This window comes from Cetorhinus maximus, chromosome 14 (assembly GCF_964194155.1).
Source record: "Cetorhinus maximus chromosome 14, sCetMax3.hap1.1, whole genome shotgun sequence".
Classification (NCBI taxonomy): domain Eukaryota; kingdom Metazoa; phylum Chordata; class Chondrichthyes; order Lamniformes; family Cetorhinidae; genus Cetorhinus; species Cetorhinus maximus.
The window spans coordinates 83,867,455-83,889,403 of NC_135892.1; the positions used below are offsets into that span (position 1 = coordinate 83,867,455).

Sequence of the window (21,949 nt, forward strand, 5' to 3'; positions counted from 1 at the left end):
GATTTAAGATTAGAAGTCAGGCTTTGGGGGCCTTTAAATATATGGGCTTAGACATTAAGCAGAATAGGTCTGGAGCAAACTTCATTCAACAATCTTTTCTGGAAAGTATTACTCATATCCTGATAAATTGTGCTAGGTTGTCACAGAAAGATGACATTACACCTAAAGAAGAAACAGAGCAGTTAAGAAGGTTGATTGGACAGTTGAATTAGCTATACGCTCAGGCAAGGCCAGATACTAGTTCTGAATGTGTTTGTCGGGATATAATAATTTTCATGTCATTGAATTTATTGTAGAGTAATAGTGGGGTTTGTGTCTATGGGTCTACGTCTGTGTGCTTGTGCATGTGTGTGACTTAATTGAATTAAAGGCAGCTGGTCTGAAGGCTTTGATGTATCAGAGGATAAGCTAGGTTTGAAATGTTAAGTAGGTAGACATAAGTGTAAAGGGAAGTTAAGAAACAATGTATTTATTTTTCTCAAAGATTATTCGTAAAATTGGTAGAGAGATTTTTATTATTAGAGAGGTAAAGTCCAAAGACATAGTGAAACAATGGGAATTTGCATTCAAAGGGGAAAATATGTATAAAGGAGCGAAGGCTGTGTGTAAGGGAAGGCGTTCTAAGATCTAAAACAAATGTGAAAAAGCCTCCAGCATCTAAGCCAAGTTAAGAAAACTCACTTTGAATTGGATCATTGAGGGTCTCGTGTTTCTTTGCCTGGGTCTTAATATCTGTGTGTCTTACTGTTACTTTAACAAAAGTGTAACTGGGAGTTGGATTAACTAGGGGATTTAGAAGTTCTCATAATAATTTGTAGATCTATGCATGTACTTAAAATCATTTCTTCTATTAATAAAGGTTTAATTTAGTTTTCTAAGAAACCTATAAGGCTCAGTGGTCTTATTACTATTAAATTCAAGGCATACATCTCAAAATTTATACAAATTGCAAAACAGTTGTGGCAGTTGTTTCAAGTTTCCTTTGGGATTTGAGCAGCTCAGCATTTACTATCGGCTGCGCCATAACAGTGTTGGAACCAAATACTATGATGAAACACACTACAGTTGAGGATGTTTTAAAGGCAATTGAAACATTTTAAAAATTAAATAGAGAGAAATGCGTACTCATGTTTCTGCCTTGGGGGACCCGAAGGACATGAAATTAGTCATTTTTAGTGGCACTTCCCATGCCAAACTTCCAGATGGGTATTTGAGTACAGCTGGTTTTGTAATATTCATAGTGGGTGAAAATGGAAAATATCCCTTGGTCTGTTTAAAAGTACTTTAGCTGTGAAAATAATGGCTCTTGCAGAAGCAATAGATATTGGTTTTGTTAAATATTTTAAGGGAAATTCCATACAAGAGGCATTCTGAGAATAGTTTGTCCATTGAATATCATATAGATAATCATTCCCTGTGGGGTAACATGCATTTGACAAAAAGTGTGACTGAATAAAGGTTAAGAATTGGCCCTGCTTGTGTAAACAAGATGCTAGAAAGAAATGGCATGTAAAATGGGTTGGTGCAAGTCATCAATTGTCAAATTGCTTTACAAAAAGGAATGCTTGCAGAACGATACTACTGGAGCTCCTAGAAGAGGGATATCTTGCATTTTGGAAAATCATTTTTAACTTTCTTCTACAATTTGTTTCAAAATATTGTTTATGCTACAAAGTTTCAATTTAAAGGAAAGAGGAATCTGTTAATTGTATTATTAAGGTTAAGGATATACAGGTGAAGGGCAATGATTAAGTACCTTGCGTACATAAAAAGAAAGACTTCTGGAACATTGGGTGTTGAATACGGAGAAGGCAGGCATTTGTAATGTTGCATTCTGTTAATAAATTTAGTATTAAGAAAAGATTGGCATCTGGTTTCCTAATTCACCAACTGGCTGCCAGAAGTTTCACATATCTCACAAATCTGTTGCAGATGCATAGCTCCATAACAACATCATTAGGAATGGCCATCAGACAATGCTTGTGGAGGCAGGGCAGGGAAGCGGAGTTGAAGCCCAGGATCAGCCATGATCGTATTGAATGGCAGAGCAGGCTGGATGGGCCACATGGTCTACTCCTGCTCCTGGTCCTAGTTGTGCTCAATGGGCTGGATTTCCCCATCCTGACATGGGACAGTCCCACGTGAGGTGGAACCCAATTCTGGGATTCCCGTCACCAGCACCTGTTAACAGTACAGGATAAGGGACAGGTTGCAAGCCTGCATCCAGCTGTCCTGATATTTCCAGCTCCATTATGGCAGTGGGCATATCATACTGCCACCCCTTACAATTGTAATGGGGTCGGTCTGACTTTTGAAGGCGACGTGATTCGCAGCAGTTCAGAATTGTGGTGTACGATCTACAAGATGCACTGCAGAAACTCAACAAACCTCCTTCCACAGCACCTTCCAAACCCATGACCTCTACCACTTAGAAGGGCAAGGGCAACAGATGGACAGGACACCACCATCTGCAAGTTCCCCTCTAAGCTACAAACCATCCTAAGTTGGAACTATACCACCTTTTCTTCACTGTCACTTGGTGAAAATCCTATAACTCCTTTCCTAACAGCACTATCTGTGTACCTGTACCACATGGAATGCAGCCGGTCAAGAAGGGAGCTCACCATCACCTTCTCAAGTGCAATTAGCATGGGCAAATATTGCTGGCCTAGCCAACGACGTCCACATCCTGTAAATGAAAAAGAACCATGGGGAAACCCTAGTTTGGAGTTTGACAGCTAGGCGGATTGACATCTTGTGTGTGCAAGGGCCCAGTATTTCCCATCGCTGTGTGTTGTTTGTCACAGATACAATCCATAAATTGAGTGAATCCCTGTTGGCTGCAGGCCCCTAAGTGTTGCTTTCCTCCACACGTCCCTCAAAATTACATTCTTATTGCATATGTCCATTACTGTGCATGTTTTTTCCCTAGAAATTTTAAGCTACGTTTCCTCCCTCCTCTCATCACAATCTCTTCAACTTCCGATCTGTTTCCTGGAGCATAATCCCCCAGTCAAAAGCACATAGAGGCATGAATGTAGCCCTTTCACGTTTCCATTCCTATGCTTGGCTATATTCACTGTGTAACTAGACAACTAGTGGCCTCCATCCATCATTTCCAGCATGACTTAATCTCAGATGCTTTGAGATAGCATTCCATCTCCAAAGAATTATGATTGTTGTGAAACCATGCTTTATGAAAAATAACTTTATGAATTTACTGGTTGAAAGCCTCTATCTGATTTTTTTTTAAAAAGACTAACACTCCAGTGACTTGGGATCACAACCAAGGATGGCTGCACATTTGCATCACTATTCCTTCTACATTCCAAAACCATTGAAATGGAGACAACCTGCCTTCAAAACCACACCAGGAACCAATGCTTGAAGGAATATGAATTGTACTCAATTGGATAGAGACAGGGAGAGGTCCCACTTAAGAAGAAAGAGGAGCAGAGAAAGAGGCTCCAAACAAAAAAGTGTCTGTGGTTGACAGGCTTTAAGTGGTGCGGGCTCAGGAGAAGACCTAGCGACCGAAGCAGGCTCAGGAGAAGACCTGGCAATCAAAGAAGGCAGCAGGAGGTTGGTGATTTGTGCTGCAGGCTGCTGGGGCGAAGATAACTCTTTGAAGCAGTAGTGTTCAGCTCATTTGCCATGCCGAGCAGAAGTTATGCTTGTGAATTGGTGAAGTGCAGACTGGGGAATCCAGGAGAACAGAGTCACGGAATGCAAGACTGAAACCCTGCAAGGTGAACTGTCATCAAGGCCGTCTGAGTTGGAGCAACTTTTGGAAAGAATTCCAAGCTGACATCTTCAAAGGGCTGGAATCCTTCGTTAGGGAGACAGAATTTCAAGAAGGTTAATTGACTCACAGTGTGCACTAACATCTGGGTGGGTTATTAAGAAATCCACGCAATCTGTCTTGGTCACATCTGCCACTTATTGTGCTGTGTGGTGTGTTCGACCACAGTTTGCCTGTTAATTCACATGTACCTCACATTAGCCCTGAACATTAAGAGTATAAGATAAACATTGTAAATGGTTTTAGCTTTCTGACCTTACATAGTAAAGTTTATTTTGTTTGTTCAAAACCAGTGGAATTTCATGGTTTTATTCTCTTAGCAAGTGTCTTGAATCTCAAACTGTGTCTACTTTAAACAAGTTGTTATTGGTCCTTAGCTAGATCATACCAAAAATTTGGGAGTCTGGTCTAGGATCATAACAATATACTTATGTAAGTTTCAGCCAAGCTCTCCATTTTTCATGGTGACAGAAGACCAAGTGAAGCCGCTCTCCCCTGCCACCCCCTAGACACACACATTGTAATCAGCTCCTCTTCCCCACCACATACACCCCTCTAACTAACCCACCTTCCCCCCACACACTTACTTAGCAACCCCTTCCCAAACCACTCACCAGTCCCTCTTCCCAAAACCTCCACACGCACTCACCAGCCCCTCCCTACACACCACCCCACAGTAACTCAACTCTGCCCTCCACCCCACCCATCCCCCACTCACTCAACCCTTCCCTCAATCCTCTCCCAAACCACTCATTCATTCTCCCCTACGTTCTCTGCCCTTCCCTCCCACCTAGATTTCTCCGCCGTCCCCAGATTCAGCCCCTTGTGGCTATCGCTGCCTCTACTGTCAGTGGGCAGCTGTGGGTTCTCCTGAGCCGGCGACACTTGGATCTACACTGCCCAGGAAGGGCAAGCCACCTCACCAGGGGATAGCAATTGGGGCCCCGGGTGTTCAGGCATTGGCAGGCTGGGGAGCACAGCCTCTTCCATCACTTGATGCTTAGATAGCGCTGGGGTCCCGAGTAGCCAAGCCAGCGGCAGTGGAAATTGGCAAGTGGGCGGCTGCTGCTGAGCGCGAGATGTGACTGAGACTGCAGCTGGTTAGAATCTCTCTCCTTTCCTTCCAGTGTTTGAACCAGAGTCTGAAATAAAGCGGCGGGCTGGGGTTAGATGGGGGCCAAGTTGCTCTATCGGTCATGGGGCCTTGGGTTGGGCCATCCCGTCCCAGCAATTTCTGTAGCAGAGGCAGCACCAGGAAGATGGCCCAGTGCAGGAAGGCATCCTGCTATCTGCACATGGGAACAGTGGCTACAGGGGGAACATAGAGCCATATAGCACAGAAACAGGCCCTTCGGCCCATCGTGTCTGTGTTGGCACCAAGGACCTATCTATTCTAATCCCATTTTCCAGCACTTAACCCATAGCCCTATATGCTATGGCATTTCAAGTGCTCATCTAAATATTTCTTAAGTGTTGTGAGAGTTCCTGCCTCTACCACCCCTTCAGACAGTGTGTTTCAGATTCCAACCACCCTCTGGGTGCAAAAAAGTTTTCCCCAAATCCCCTCTAAACCTCCTGCCCCTTACCTTAAATCTATGCCCTCTGGTTATTGATACTTCCGCAAATGGGAAAAGTTTCTTCCTACCTACCCTATCTATGCCTCTCCTAATTTTGCATACCTCTTATCAGGTCCCTCTGCATCTCGCAATCACAGAAAGCGAGCCATCAGGACCTTTTTGCATTAATTGTAAGTCAAAGCCAGATCAAAATATTCAGTGGATTAAAGAGAGGAGCCGAATTACACCTGCCTCTGGCCAGGTGTATGTCAGAAAAAGAATCATAACGGTAGAATTCCATGATCCAAAAGGCAGAATTCCTCATTCCTGTTGAACAAAGGAACAAAAGGGCAACATGGATCCAAAGACACGGAAACTAGAGTTCTATAGACACTTTCGAGCAGCAGGTTTACCCTTTCATTTAGATCAACAAAAAAAATCAAAGGGTCTCTCGGTTATAGAGGAATGATTATTTCAATCTGGCCTTCAAATATACCAAGAGGAATGCATGATCATACGCTGAATTGTTCTCATAAATACAATCAAAATAAGTCAGTTTTTACAGTGTGAGTGGCTCTGTATCCTTAACAACATTGTTGAAATTTCTCAACAGGAGTGGGAGGAAGCAATGTTATTTTGCTGAAGCATTTAGTGCCTGCGGGAGGAGATGGTCGAGGCATGAAGCACTCTAGAACAAACAAGTAGATATAGTTGTCGACCATGTTCCCCAATAATCTGAATGTCAGCATTCGAACAACATTGGCCATTAAGTACAACCAAGGTGTAGCTCTACTGTAGTCTCTAGACAGTACTGCAACATTCTTTTTTAATTCGTTTCTGTTATATGATGTTGCGTGTAGTTCGGTAGGTCTCACAAAGAGGTTCTGAGTCTTGTATACTTTAACAGCAAGTGTTTACTAACTATGAGTATATATACACACAGTATAAAGGTCTAAGCTAGGAGCTGTCTCCATGTTACCCTCCACACACATCTCTGTCGAGTCCAGGACTGCCCTCTACACTTGGGTCTTTTACATCACAATGTGGGTGGTATTATACCCAGACCCACGTTAACCATTTCTATGCCAGAACTTATATTACAATTTCTGGGATGCAAATGTTGCTGGCAAGGCTAGCTTTTATTGCCCATCCCTAATTGCCCTCGAAGGTGGTAGTGAGCCAGCTTTGTTGAACTGCTGCAGTCCATGTGGTGTAGGTACACCCATAGTGCTGTAAGGGAGTTCAGCATTTTGACCCAGTGACAATGAAGGACCAGCAATATAGGAACAAAGAAACATAGAAACAGGAGTAGGCCTTTCAGCCCATCGAGCCTGCTCCGCCAGTCAATGAAACCATAGCTGATTGTCTACCTCAACACCACTTTCCTGCACTATCTCAATATCCCTTGGTGTGATTAGTCACCAGTAAACTATCGATTTCTGTCTTGAAATGCTCAATGATTGAGCTTCCACAGCCCTCTGGGGTAGAGACTTCCGAAGATTGACCACCCTCTGAGTGAAGAAATTCCTCCTCATCTCAGTCTTAAGAGGTCTACCCCTTATTCTGAGACTATGTCCCCGGGTTCTAGACTCACCAGCCAGGGGAAACATCCTATCTACATCCACCCTGTCACATCCTGTAAGAATTTTATAAGTTCCAATGAGATCACCTCTCATTCTTTGAAACTTGAGAGAATGCAGGCCCAGTTTCCTCAATCTCTCCTCATAAAATAATCCTGGCATCCCAGGGATTAGTCTGGTGAACCTCCGTTGCACTCCTGCTATGGCAAGTATATCCTTCCTTAGATAATGTTATGGTATGGAAGGTGGTAATTGCTAGGCTGACCAAATCCCGAAGGGAAACTTGACCAAGCTCTCACAACGATTTGCAATTTGTATTTTATTACGAGAAGGTATGTGTACTGAAGTCAGAAGTAAAAAGTCCACTACAACTTTAGGAGATTTTAAATATTAAATTAAAACATTTATTAACAAAAGAAAAGAAAACTTAAGTTCACAAGATTACGGTTACACAAGTAAATTTAGTCTTACAACATTTCCCAAAAGATTTCTATTCAGCTAAACTACCAAATAAACATCTTCTCCAGGCAACAGTCCAAATATATTCTTAACCTATAAAACATCCAGGATTATTACCACAAGGCACCCACTGGGAGGTATTTCACAGCTTCTTTTTCCCTCTCACTCGACAATGGAAATCCAAGGCTTTTAACAAAACTTTGCTTTCTGGAACAAACAACACTTCTCTGGGGTGGCTAGAGGCTACTTTTCACACAGCCCACCTTTCAAGATCTCACAAGGCCAATCCCATACAGCTTTCAAACTTTCCTTAAATACATTTTTCCACCTTTGATCTTTAAACCCATTGGTTTAAACTTTCTTTGGAAGTTACTGTGCCCAAAATACAGAAATCTTTCATGTCGTCATTATGGCCAGCACTCCGGAAAAATAAACTTAATCACTTTGTCTTATTTATTTATGATTTTTGCCAGTTGTAAAACTTCCTGTTACGTCTCTTTTGAAATTCAGCAGCTAACAATTCACTCCTCAGTTATCTCCTAATGCAAATTCCCATTCATACTATACCAACTGGGATCTCATCACCCCCACTAGAGCTATCTGTACCTTATCTGTCCTGTCTTCTACTCTTAATTAGCACATTCCTTTAGATAATATCACCACCTTCAACACCTCTTTGTTCTTTTGTCTGTGACAGCTTTTGGTTATCTCCACCTATCACTGGCTGCTTGTCCCAACAAAACCACCCCGCCCCCCCCGCCCCCCCTCCCCTTAAACCAGCTTATATTCCACCCCTTTCCTATTTTTACTTAGTTCTGTTGAAGGGTCATGAGGACTCAAAACGTCAACTGTGCTCTTCTCCGCCGATGCTGCCAGACCTGCTGAATTTTTCCAGGTATTTCTGTTTCTGTTTTGGATTTCCAGCATCTGCAGTTTTTTGTTTTTATATCGCCATTCCTGCCCTGTCACTGGGTCAAAATCCTGGAACTCCCTCCCAAATAGCACTATGGGTGTACCTATACCAAATGAACTGCAATGGTTCAAGAAGACGGTTCATCATCATCTTCTCAAGGGCAATGAGGGATGGGCAATAAAAATGCTGGCTGAGCCAGCTACACCACTTCCCATGAAAGAATACGAAAAAGTTATCACATCCTTTAGAATAGATTCTAACATTTTCCCTACTACTGACGTCAAACTAACAGGTCTGTAGTTCTCCATTCTCCCTCTCCCTCCCTTCTTAAATTGATTTGCTACATTTGCTACTTTCCAGTCTGCAGGAGCCTTTCCAGAATCTACAGAATTTTGAAAGATAACCACTAATGCATCAACTACATCTACAGCCACCTCCTTCAACACTCTGGGATGTAGCGCATCTGGTCCAGGAGATTTATCAACCTTCAATCCAGTTAACTTTTCAAGTACGACCTTCTCTCTTCCCTTTCCTTATCAGTTTTTTGGTCATCCTTTGCTGGGTTTTAAATTGTTTCCAATCCTTAGGCTTACCACTTTTTCTGGCAAATTTGTAAGCCGCTTCCTTTGACCTAATGCAACCTTTAACTTCTTTTGTTAGCCACAGTTGATTCACCTTTCCCACTGGGTGTTTGTGACTTAGGGGAATGTAGGTCTGTTGTAGAGCATGTAGTACTTCTTTAAATTCTATTACTTGCCTATCTACCATCAAATATTTTAGAATATTTTTCCAATCCACCATTGCCAACTTGCCCCCTCATACCTTCATAGTTTCATTTGTTCAGGTTTAAGGCCCTAGTTTCAGAATGAAGTATCACATTCAAACTTAATGTGAACTTATATCATAATATTCTCACTATTTCCCAAAGGTTGTTTTACAGCAAGGTTATTAATTAGCCCTTTCTGATTACATAATACTAAATCTAAAATAGCCTGATACCTAGTTAGTTCCCCAACATACTGCTCCAGGAACCCATCTCATACACACTTCAGGAATTTATCCTGCAGTCTATTTGTAAATTGAAGTCACTCGTGATTATTATATTACCCATGTTACATGCATTGCCAATTTCCTGATTTATACCTTGCCCAAAATTACCACTAGTGTTTGGTGGCGTATAAACAACTCCCACCAATGTTTGCTGCCCCTTGCTGTTTCTTAGCACCACCTAAACTGATTCTACATCTTGATCCCTCGATCTAAGATCCTCTCTCACTAATGTACTGATTTCATCCCTTATTGAGAGCACTCTTTTTCATTTTTGCCTATCCTTCCTAAATTAAGATGATCCTTGGATATTCAATTCCCAATCCTAGTCACCCTACAGCCACGCCTCTGTAACGGCAATTAAATCATACCCATTTACCACAATTTCTGTCTTCAAATCATCAAACACATTGCGAATGCTGCGTGCAGTCAGATAGGGTCCTTTAATTCTGTCTTTTTAACATTATTCTGCATTCTGTTCCTATTTGATGCTTGCCTTTGCTTCGTCTGTCTTCTAATTTCGTTTACTACTTTTCTACTACCTGTTACCAGTTTTGCTGCCCTCCAATCTCAGCTCCCTCTCAGGTTCCCATTCCTCTGTCGATCTAGTTTAAACCCTCCCCAACAGTAGTAATAGATAGCAGAATCAGCATATATTGTTCCAAGCCAGGATGGTGTGCGACTTGAAGGGAAACTTGCAGGTAGGGATATTCCCATGCATATGCTGCTCGTTTTTCTAGGTAGCAAAGTTGCAGGTTTAAAAGGTGGGGTTAAAGAGGCCTCGGCAAGTTGCTGCAATACATCTTGTAGATTGCACATACTGCTGCCTATGAGCACCTGTGCTGAAGGGAGTGAATGTTTAAGGTGGTGGACGGGATGCCGATCAAGCAGCTGCTTGCTCTAGATGGTGTTGAGTTTTTGTGTGTTGTTAGATCTGCACTCATACATGCAAGTGGAGAGTGTTTCATCGTACTTCTGACTCATTCCTTGTAGATGGTAGACTAATGTGGAGTCGCTGCAGAATTCCAATCCTCTGACTCGCTTTTTTAGCCACTGTATTTATATGGCTCGTCCAGTTCAGTTTCTGGTCAGTAGATGTTAACAGTGGGGAATTAAGTGATGATAATGCCATTGGATGTCATGGAAAGATAGTTAGATGCTCTCTTGTTAGAGATGGTTGTTGCCTGGCACTTGTGTGGTGTGAATGTTACTTGGCACTTATCAGCTCGTCTGAATGTTGTCTGCATGCATGGACTCTATCAGCATCTGAGGAGTTGTGAATGGTACTGAAGACTGCGCAATTAGCAGCAAACATCCCCACTTCTGTTCTTATAATGGAGGGAAGGTCATTGATGAAGCGGCTGAAGACGGTTGATCCTAGGACACTACCCTGAGGGACTTCTGCATTGATAGCTTGGGGTTAAGATGATTCCCCTCGACCAACCACAATCATCTTCTTTTGTGCTACATTTGACTCCAGCCAATGGAGAGCTCCCCACCTCTCCACCCCCGAGTTCCATTAACTTCAATTTTGCTAGGGCTCCTTAATGTCACACTTGATCATATGCTTCCTTGATGTCAAGGGCAGTCACACTCAGATCACCTCTACAATTCAGCTCTTTTGTCCATGTTAGGTCCAAAGTCATAGTGAGGTCTGGAGCGATGTGGCCCTGGTGGAACCCAAACTGAGCATCGGTGAGCAGGTTATTGCTGAGTAAGTGCCATTTGATAGCGTTGTCAATGACACCTTCCATTACTAATCTCAATCATCAATAAAGTTTGAAGGGCAGTAATTGGCTGGATTGGATTTGTCTTGCTTTTTGCAGGACTTAACTGAGCAATTTTCCACATTGATAGGTAGATTCCAATATTGTAGCTGTACTGGAACAGCTTGGCTAAGGGCACGGCTAGTTCTGAAGCACAAGTCTTCATTACTACAGCCAGGATGCTGTCGTAGCCCATTGCCTTTGCTGTATCCAGTGCGCTTAGCCTTTTTTTGATATCATGTGGAACAAATTGAATTGGCCAAGGTTTGGCATCTGTGACAGTGGGGACCTCAGGAGGAGACTGCATAAGATCATCTACTTCTGGTTGAAGATGGATGCAAATGCTTCAACCTTGTCTTTTGTACTGACATGCTGGACTCCCCCATCATTGAAGATGGAGATGTTTTGAAGCCTCCTCCTCCTGCTAGTCATTTAATTGTACACCACCACTCATACTGAATGTGACAGGGCTGCAGAGCATTGATCTGATCTTTTGGTTATGGGATCGCTTAGCTTTGCCTATCACATGTTGCTTCTGCTGTTTAGTATGCATATAGTCCTGCATTGCAGCTTCATCAGGTTGGCATCTCATTTTTATGTATGCCTGGTGCTGCCCCTGACATGGTCTCCCACGCTCCTTATTGAACCAGGGTTGATCCCTTTATCCTTTTGGTAATAGTAGAGTGAGTGAGAGATATGCTGGATCATGAGCTTGAAAAACCTATGCTTTTGCTGATGGCCCACAGCGCCTCATGGATGGCCAGTTCGAGCTGTTAGATCGGTTCTAAATCTATCCCATTTAGCACAGTGGTAGTGGATGCACGTGTCCTTGGCATGTCTCTACAAGAACAGTGAAGTGGCCACTCATACCAATACTGTCATGGACAGATGCATCTGCGATAGGTAGATTGGAGAGGGTAAGGTCCAGTAGCTTTTTCCCTCTTTATGCTTCTTTCACCACTTACTGCAAGCTCGGTACGGCACATATATATGGCTCAGGACTTGGCCAGCTCAGTCAGAAGTGGTGCTCCCAAGCCCCTCTTGGTGATTGATTTCAAATTCCCCATTCAGGGTACATTGTGTGCCTTTGCTACCCTCAGTGCTTCTTCTAAGTGGTGTTCAACAAGGAGGGCACTGATTGATTAGCTAAGGGAGGGTGGTAGGTGATTAATCAGCAGAATTGCCAGTGTTTGATGCCATGAAGATTGATGGGGACTGCAGTCAATGTTGAGGACTCCCAGGGTCACTCCCTCCCAGCTGTGTACCACTCTGTCGGCACCTCTGGTGCTTCTGTCCTGCCAGTGGAACAGACATATCCTGGGACGGAGGGGTCTTGGACATTGGCTGTAAGGTATCATTTGGTGAGGATGACGATATCAAGCTTGACCTGTCTTTGGAACAGCTCTCCCAATTTTGACACAAGTCTCCAGATGTTAGTGAGAAGGACTTCACAGGATCAACTGGTTGTACCTCTGTTGTTTCCAGTGCCTAGATTGATGTCAGGTGGTCCATCCAGTTTTATTCTTATTCAACTTTTCTGTAAAAGTTTGATACAACTGAGTAGCTTGCCAGGCCATTTCAGAGAGCAGTTGAGTCAACCACGTTGCTATGGGTCTGGAGTCACATATATCAGACTGAGTAAGAAAAGCAGGTTCTCTCCCCCGCTGAAGGATGCTAGTGAATTAGATGAATTTTGACAACAGTCTGGTAGCTTCATCATTATTATTAATGAGACTAGAACCTTTAATCCAGTTTTATTAATTAATTAAATTTAAATTTGCCTAGCAGCCACGGTAGGATTTGAACTCATTTCACTGCAGCATTAATCTGGACTTCTGCGTGACTAGTCCAGTAACATTACCATTATGCTTTCACCAGCACCAACCCACTCACTGACTCCCAACCCCATGAAACCATATCTTTGCTTACAAATTCAATTGGTAAATAATTGCAGGAATTTCTTCATAAAACAGCAAGAAAAACTACCTTTGATGTAAACAAACTCCTTTTGGATTTGATGTGGAGTTCAAGGAAAAGGAGCAAATAAACCAAAAAAGGCAGGCTCTGGTTTTTACCAGTAATAATAGATAACATTGCAGATTAACACTAACCTTCTAAAATATTGGTTTCTAGGATTTCCTTATCTGCAGGTTGTTTTCCATGAACCTTGCTGAAGTCATCAAACTGGTAACTAGTTTGTTGAATTAAAGAACAAGCGCGTAAAGCTGGCAATAAGCCTTCTTGCTGTACCAGAAGAGCCAGGATGTATGAAGCAGTGATGCAGTCATAAGGTTTGGTACTGGTTGAAAGATCCAAAGCAGTCTGCAAAAGCGTCTGCAATTTCTCACCATCCTGTAAGATGGGGTGGAAGAGAGTAACATTTAATAAACAAGTCCAGCCAAAAGAAACAACCATGACAACTAGCCAAATATACTCTAAGTACTTTAAACATGTTCTTGAGTGTAAATGTTTCTAACAGAGTAATCAAATACTGATTTCTGAACATAAGCTTTGTGGCACTGAAATTTCCATATACATAAATACTCCATGGTACAATGATGAGATGAGCACAGAACTGATGAAAATTAGAGGAAATCACTAGAATTTCCTGAGACTGTAATCACCAAAGGCCTGAAGCAGGAGTCAAGTAATAAGGTTCTTTGACAGATCTTGTGAACAGAATTGGCAATGTTAAAGGAATAAAGCAATCTTCTGGTCATCGGTGTCCACAAAAATCTGGAATATGTGAATGAATTCAAAAGGTAGCACAAATGGATAACCACAACAAGAAACATCCATATATGGCATTTGTTTCATGTGGTTCACTGAACATTCATCAAGGGGTAAAATGTTAAGAGATCGAAAAAGACAACACTACCAACAAGAGTGAAGGTTTACTAAACTGAAAAGTAAGAGATAATCAACAGTCCTGAAAATTTACAATTTGGTTATTCATCAATAAGAAGCAAGCCACTATGCAATGTTATTAGAAACAGGACCAGAGACTGTAAATGACAAGAGAATTCAGAGTCCATGATACATGTTCAACTTCTAAATATTTATATATGTACAAAGCAAAATAATTCCATCCTTGTTTGAATGTTTGCAAACAGGGAATTCATTTTCATCAAGACATACAGATACTACGCATCCCTAAGTGACATACTTTAAAGATAATGATGACACAAGGAAATTTTATTCTTTACTGCGAGTTGTTGTGATCTGGGAACCGTTTGAAAGGGTGATGGAAGCAGATTAAATAGTAATCTTCAAAAAGGAACTGGAAAATACTTGACGGGAAAAAAATTGCAGGCTACGAGGGAGAAGATGGGCAGTGGGACTTGTTGGATAGCTCTGCCAACAGCCAGCACAAACATGATGAGTTGATGGCTGCCTTCTGCAATGTATCATTCCATGATGCTATGCAATGCTGCACAGTACTCATATAAAATGATGGGTTGAGCAATGTGGAGCATTGACAATCAGCACAAAAGTGGCAAAGAGCACAGGTTCAATCCCTCATGTCACTGAACTGTGCGCCAAGTACAGAATGACAGGGAAACTGGATGGTGAGTTGTTTGTTGGTGGCTGCAGTGTGTGTGTGGCTGGTGCAGCCACTTGCTCACTTTTTTGCCTTCTCTGCAATTGAATGCACATGGTCCACTGAAAACCATGAACAAAAACATTTGATTTCATCCCAAAAACTGTCACATGCATTCTATTCTACTTCTTTTGGAGGAAGGATTTGAACCACAGCTTGATATTGCCCATTTAGTGTAATGCAACTTAAGCCAATTACATTATCACACTGTCCCTGTTTATCAAAACACTACTCCAGTGAACTCCAAAACTTTATTTATTAGATCAATGTTCAGAGTAGAACAGGCCTCTCTGAGGGGAAAATGGATCCATCCTAGTTTAATGCATTGGACTGAATTGAGGACAATCTTTTCATAGAAAGCAACTCTACACAAATTAAATGACCTAAGCCCTCTTTAGCAGAGAAATAAGCAACAAAGCATGTTAGAAAATTAGGTTACAAAGTAGAATAAGAAAACATTCAGTCCATTTATTCATCAGGTTTCATGTATAGGGCCCAAATACAAGACATTTCCTGCCTCGGCACTGACCCCACATTTTAATTTCTCTCATGTTGATTCAGGAACCTTTCCTATTCTGCTTGGAGAACTACAAGATTATATGTAAAGGTTAATTTAAAAATAATAAATGGAAGTATATTCAACAATATTAACACATTTATTTTTGGTTCCATTTTATTTCTAAATCTAAATATAGAATATGAATGGAGCACATTCACTGCTCACGACAAGTCTGAAAATATGTTGTTTTATAGTGACATGAGCCGTAAATCATATAATACACAATGCATACCAGCTGGAGCTGCTGTTGATGTGGACTCCTCTTTTAAAGTCACAATGTCTTACTGAACCAGCACACAAAATATGGGTCAAGAAATTTGTCTCCTCTCCCCATCACAGCCCCAAAGCCCACCATACTACCCACCACACAACACCTACTCCCACTGTTGATCCTCTTTCAAGGACTTATCTGTAGGCTGCTGCTTGTGGCAGGGCAGCGATTTCCAAGGCCTCTTCTCCAGCAAGTTGCCTGCGGCTGGCCATAAAGTGTCCATAGCTCGCAAGTTAGATGGAAATGAGTCCTATTAACATTATGTGCACATTGGGCCTATTCATTCAGATGCAGGGATTGTTTCCTGCATACCTGTTTTGAAATTTTACTCTATAATCTTCCAGTTAATCAATTACTTCCTGTAGAGAACCATTGTAAATTAGACACATCTTGAAATCAATTACAGGTTAAATGCTATTGCTTAGGGAATTAAGCTATTGGACAAAATTTTACTGAAAAAATAATGGCATCTGATCAGCTGATCAATATGCAAATTGGCTAGCAATTTGCAGTGTGGAAGAGATACATCATGAACTGCAAAGCACCACAAATTGCTAGCAATTGTACATTAATTGCCCCTCAAACACATCACAGAAAGTTAAGTCTTATAATTAACAGTGCAAGTCTTTCAACGGTGTGATTTTTGTTAATGATTGACAACTTCTCTTGGCAAGAAAGTAAACAATCAAGTGTGCAGTCTCATTCCTTCAGGTTTCAAATTATTTCAGGGGATTGAATGTTGAATTTCAAATGTTTATAATTTTTAACTCTGGTTTTTTCCTTTCAGTCTCTTCTTTTTCTCTCATAATCCAATCTTTCTCTCCTTGTCTTTATTTCTCTTTCTATACCTGATTTGGCGTTTAATTCATCCATTCTAATTCACCCTCCTTCTCTGTTCTTGCTGTTTATTTCTGAATCCTTAAATCTCATTGGTAGGAGATACACTATTTGTCCCATTGTGCACCAAGGTCCTGAGGTTCCTGTTGCCCTTGCCCTACCATTATCAGACTGCAGTTCCAATAACTTTATTGGAAAAAGATTTTTAAACCTAAACATGTACTAACAAATGTAATTAACAAGAAATGCTGCAATATGCCCTACTCCAGCAAAATCTGACCCAATGTTTATTGGTAAGCTTCCAACCTATTCAGTTTCAATTTCTTGCTGTTTTACACAACATTTAAACCAAGGTACATCCAAATTGAACACTTTCAAGCATGACAAATGTGACACCTTGAGGTGAGATGGATATAGTAGAAACAGGACTTTTATTGTATGTACTTCACTGGGTAAATAAACGTTATCAAACAATCTTAAACAAAGCCTGCTTATAAGATAATTAGAAATTCATTGAGCAACCACCCTTAATCATTGCCCTTAAGTATGTTACCTGCAAACCTAAAATAGTAGCTGGAAGTTTCTTCAAAAAGTCATAGGCTAATAACTTCAATTCTTCAAAGGTGCTGTTCAAACACCCTAGTAAAGAGTCAACATAGGCTGGCTGCAAGACTTCAGTCATTTGCATCACTCTGTAGGTCTGACCTGTAGAAAAACAGTTTAAAACAAAGTACAAAGTCACTAAATCCATTATCAGGACTGGTGATGCTAATTTTTTTTTGCCTTAAAAAAACTGCAAACTTCACAATACTGTGTGGATAACTTTGTTTCCCAATATGCTTAACAGTCCTCACTATACAGTAATTGAAACTATAATACCAAGATGAAATTATTTTAGTAACTAACTAGAGCTATGCTAAAATTAAGCATGGATGGTTAAAGACATTCAATGACTTTGGAGAGAGCAGTCATTAGCAAAGACAGAGAGATTGAAGGCGTTTTTTGTTTTTTTTTGAAGAGGGAGGTGTTGAAAGTGTTCTTGAAAACCGGGAGAGAGAGTATCTAAAAGCAGTAGCCATTTCCAATATCTACTAGCATATAGGCCAGGAAGAGAAGTTGGGTGTTTACTAGCTTAGTGGGATTAGATTGAGAAAGTAAGAGATAGGTCTAATGGAAAAAATGAGCTCAGAGAGAATGAGGGGAGATAGAAAAGAAAATTGAGAAAAACGTAGGTTCAGAGCTAGGGCAGGTAGAATGGTTTATATAACAAATGAAGCAGGGGAAGCAAGAGAGGCTGCTGAACCGATCATCTCAAATTAGGGACAAAGAAGTTTTAAGTCCCTCACACTTGTTGGAGGTTAGGGTAGAGCAGGCAGAGGAAAGGAACATAAAAGGAATATGGTGACACAGAAAAGAAACAAAAGTTTATCTTTGCTCTTCAGGATGATCCTGGATTAGTGTGGTTTTTGTAGAAGAGTTAACCACAATATCACTTGAAATGGTCCAGCCAGACCTGGCAACTGATGGCTAAACCAGTTGTGTGCCAGATAGTCTCAGACTTGAGGGAATAAAGAAGACGGCCATACACCAAGGGAAACAGCCAAGAAAGGAGCGCTCAAATATTTTGTCAGGGACAAGCACATCAAAAGGGGGATATCTAATAAAGCAGATCGATGGCTGCAGAAGTATTGCAGCAAGTGGAGGGCTAAAGGCTAGGTAGCTGTGTTTTAGAAAGTACAGTTGTAAGTGGCATGGGACAGAGTTTTTAACCAGAGACTCAGGACCTGGTAGCACTATCCCACAAGCACAGCATACAATCACATTCCATCTTGCTTACCCTCAAAATTTTCAAAAACGTCAGCAATTATTCCTAAGAGATTCAAGACAATGAATTTCCTTGGAAATGAAGCACCTGGAATCAGAGCTTGCAATAGTCTGTCACATACCCAGACCATAAAATCCTGGAAAATAAAAATAAAAAGTTTATTCATAAGTACTGAATTGCTGCTCCTACATTTCAATTGCAACACCCACTTGTCTCAATTTTAAACAAAGCATCAATTTTTCATTCTAACATTACCAAATCCGTTCTGTAGGACATCTAATTCTGCCTCATGCTGATTATGGCTAAACTAAAATTGGATTGAGAGAAAGTTCCTATAAATCTTGAGGGGCTTGTTGATCGCCTTCTTATAATGGTGAGGGACCTGAGAAGTCATTCAAAAAACAAGATGTCTCTGTGGCATTTCATTCTGTTAGTCTTGGCCTCAGGACATCACCACAGGAGTTCCTCCAGGCAGTGTACTAGGCCCAACCATCATCAATTGCTTCAATGATCTTCCTTCCAACATAAGGTAAGAATTGAGGATGATTCAATTCCATTCACAAATCCTCAGATATTGAAACAGTCCATGCCTGCATGCATAAGACCTGGGCAACAATCAAGCTTGGGCTGATAAAAAGCAGGTAACATTAGCATCACACAAGTGCCAGACAATGACCACCTCCCCATGACATTCAATGGCATTACCGTTGCTGATGCCCCCGCCATCAATATCCTGGAAGGTCATAATTAATCAGAAACTTAACTGCACTTGCCACATCAATATTGTGACTACAAGGCCAGATCAGCGGTCAGAAATTCTGCAGCAGGTATCTCGCCTCTTGATTCCTCAAAGCCTGTCCACCATCTACAAATGACCAGTCAGGAGTGTGATGGAATACTTTGCACTTGTATAGATGAGTACAGCTCCAGCAACACTCAAGCAGCTTGATACCATCCAAAATAAAGTAACCTGCTTGACTGGCACCCACATTCATTCCCTCCACCACCAGCTCACAGTGGCTACAATGTGTACTATCTACAAGATGCACTGAAACAACTCGCCAAGGCTCCTTTGACAGCAGCTTCTAAATCCATGCCCATTCAGAAGAACAAAGGCAGCAGGCAGGTGTGAATACCAACCAACCGTTAGTTCCCCAACAAGCCACACAACATCCTGACTTGCAAGTAAATTGCCATTCCCTTCACTGTCGCTGGGGAAAAATCCTGCAACTTGCTTCCTAACAGCACTATTGGTGTTCTTACACTACATGGCCTGCAGCACTTCAAGAAGGCAGCTCACCACCGCCTTCTAAAGGGTAATTAGGGATGGGGAATAAATGCTGGCCTTACTAGTGATGCCCACTTCACATCAATGAATAAAAAATGTTACTTCGTCAGTCATTCCTGTAGAAACCCATAGAATTGTTTACTTAATCTACTTCTGGGTAACGACTGCCATAAAACATGCAGATAGAATGCATTTTTTTGTTTGCTTTTTTATTATATTAAGACCCAAGTCTTAATATAGTTTGTTACATATCACTTAAAATCATTAATTTTTTTTACAAGAAAATGAAACTTTGATATGATAAACTGAAGCAAAAATGAAGTTTTCCATAGTACTTTACTAAGGCAAAGATGGCCATTTACTATTACATTCAGCACTGTCCTTAAATTAAAAAAGCAGTTTTATTGGATATTTTTTATTCTGTGTAAAAGGGACAGGGGCAACATGGATATGAAATTGGTGGATGACAGGAAATAGAGAGTAATGGTTAATGGTGGAAGGTTTAATAGTGGAATTCCTCAGGGAATGGGTTGGAACCCATGCTCTTCCTGATATATATTAATGACCTAGGCTCTGGTGTACAGGGCACAATTTCAAAATTTGCGGATGACACAAAACTTGGAAGTGGTGTGAACTGTGAACATAGTAGATAACAACATCAGTTGGTGAAATGGGCAGACAAGCGACAGATGAAATTTTACACAGAAGTGTGAAGTGATTCATTTTGGCAGAAAGAATGTGAAAGGACAATATAAAGAAAGACATAATTCTAAAGAGAGAACAGGAGCAGAGGGACCTGGATGTGTATGTGCATAAATCATTAAAGGTGGCTGGCAAAGTTGAGAGCGTGGTTAATAATGCATACGGCATCCTAAGCTTTATCAATAGGGGCATAGAGTACAAAAGCAAGGAAGTTATATTAAACCTGTATAAAACACTAGCTCCACCTCAACTGCAGTATTGCGTCCAGTTCAGGGTGAACTTTAGTTCACACTTTAGGAAGGATATGAAAGCGTTAGAGAGGGTGCAGAAAATGTTCATAAGAATCGCTCCGGGGATGAGGAACTTCAGTTACGTAGAAAGATTGGAGAAGTTGGAACTGTTTCCCTTGTGTGTTCTTGTATGAGAAAGTCCAGAGGAGATTTGATAGAGGTATTCAAAATCATGAGGAGTCTGGACAGAGTAGATAGGGAGAAATTGTTCCCATTGGTGGAAGGACCGAGAACCAGGGGGTACAGATTTCAAGCAATTGGCAAAAGAAGCAATGGAGACATGAGGAAAAACCTTTTCACCATTGTTAGGATCTGGAATGCACTGTCTGAGAATGTGGTGGAAGCAGGTTCAATCAAGGCATTCAAGAGGGAATTGGATTATTTTCAGTAAAGAAATAATGTTTAGGGTTACAGAGAGAGGGCGGGAAGTGGCACTACACAAATTGCTCCTTCAGAGAACCAGCACAGCTGTAACCATTCTATGATTCTATGAATTAAATTGTGTTAATCCAATCTTAGTTGTACACAAAACTACAGTTATTTGTTTAAATACATGTGCATCAAGTGCTAAAATTAAATCTTTATGCTGCACCTTGTATTGTTGGAGCTTAACTTCTGGATGTTGAGATTTTGATTTTTCTTCATAGAGAATATTCTTCTGCCTATTAACAGTCTGAGTTTGCTTATAAAGCACTTGGGAGCTGTCCCGTAGCCTAGAGAAGAGCTGCAGAGAAAATTAAGCTGGTGTAAATATCAAAAACGCTGTAAGTACAATTTTAAGTTAACAATTTCTGTATACTGATCATGAGGACACTGCCAGAAGGAAAAATACAAAAAGAGATTCAAAAGTATTGGCCCACCTTTCTCATTAACCACACAATCTGCTGTCTCATCGCAGGAGTCTGACTGTTCAGGTTATATGGAAGGAAAAATTTTATTAAAGCTATTTCTTGCTGGGATAGAGTTTCTGTACTGCGGTGTGTCTCACATACCAAACCCAAAGCATCTAGTCGGACCTGTAATGAGAAAGATTTAGATTTTGGCAATTTGGTTACTTTAAACTTGTCCCTCTTCCTCCAAATATGGTGGACGGAATCATCCCAGATTCGCACTAAGTGTGGTAGCAGGCGGGAAAAAGGACATTTTACCCACTGCCCGCAATTTCACGCCATATCATGCCAATCCTGCCTCATTAATCGTACATTCCCGGGAAACACACAGTTTCGCTGGTGGGCAGCCTCTGATTCACCCACCACCTCGCTGCTTCCTCATGCTGGGCACCATATTTAAAGTGCAGCCATGCACACACCTCTCACTGCTTCCAGCCCGGAACTGCTGCACAAAATGCATGGCCCCGAAAGGCAAGAAGATTGCAACCCACCAATTCAATGACACGCCCCTGGAACATCTTTTGGACGCCGTGCAGGCCCACTGTGATGTCCTCTAACCCCGC

General features: G+C 41.3%; 1 protein-coding gene across 2 annotated transcripts in view; it reads right to left on the reverse strand.

The window, feature by feature from the left end:
* The window catches only part of thada (THADA armadillo repeat containing), a 423,827-nt gene that overhangs the window by 370,593 nt on the left and 31,285 nt on the right, over positions 1–21,949 (reverse strand). For both annotated transcript variants that reach the window (XM_078557163.1, XM_078557162.1), the window contains exons 12-16: positions 21,357–21,512; positions 21,089–21,220; positions 18,229–18,352; positions 16,945–17,096; positions 13,235–13,475 (exon numbers count right to left, since the gene is read on the reverse strand). In XM_078557163.1, coding sequence (XP_078413289.1) covers positions 13,235–13,475; positions 16,945–17,096; positions 18,229–18,352; positions 21,089–21,220; positions 21,357–21,512 — 805 coding nt within the window. The remainder of the gene's footprint in view (positions 1–13,234; positions 13,476–16,944; positions 17,097–18,228; positions 18,353–21,088; positions 21,221–21,356; positions 21,513–21,949) is intronic.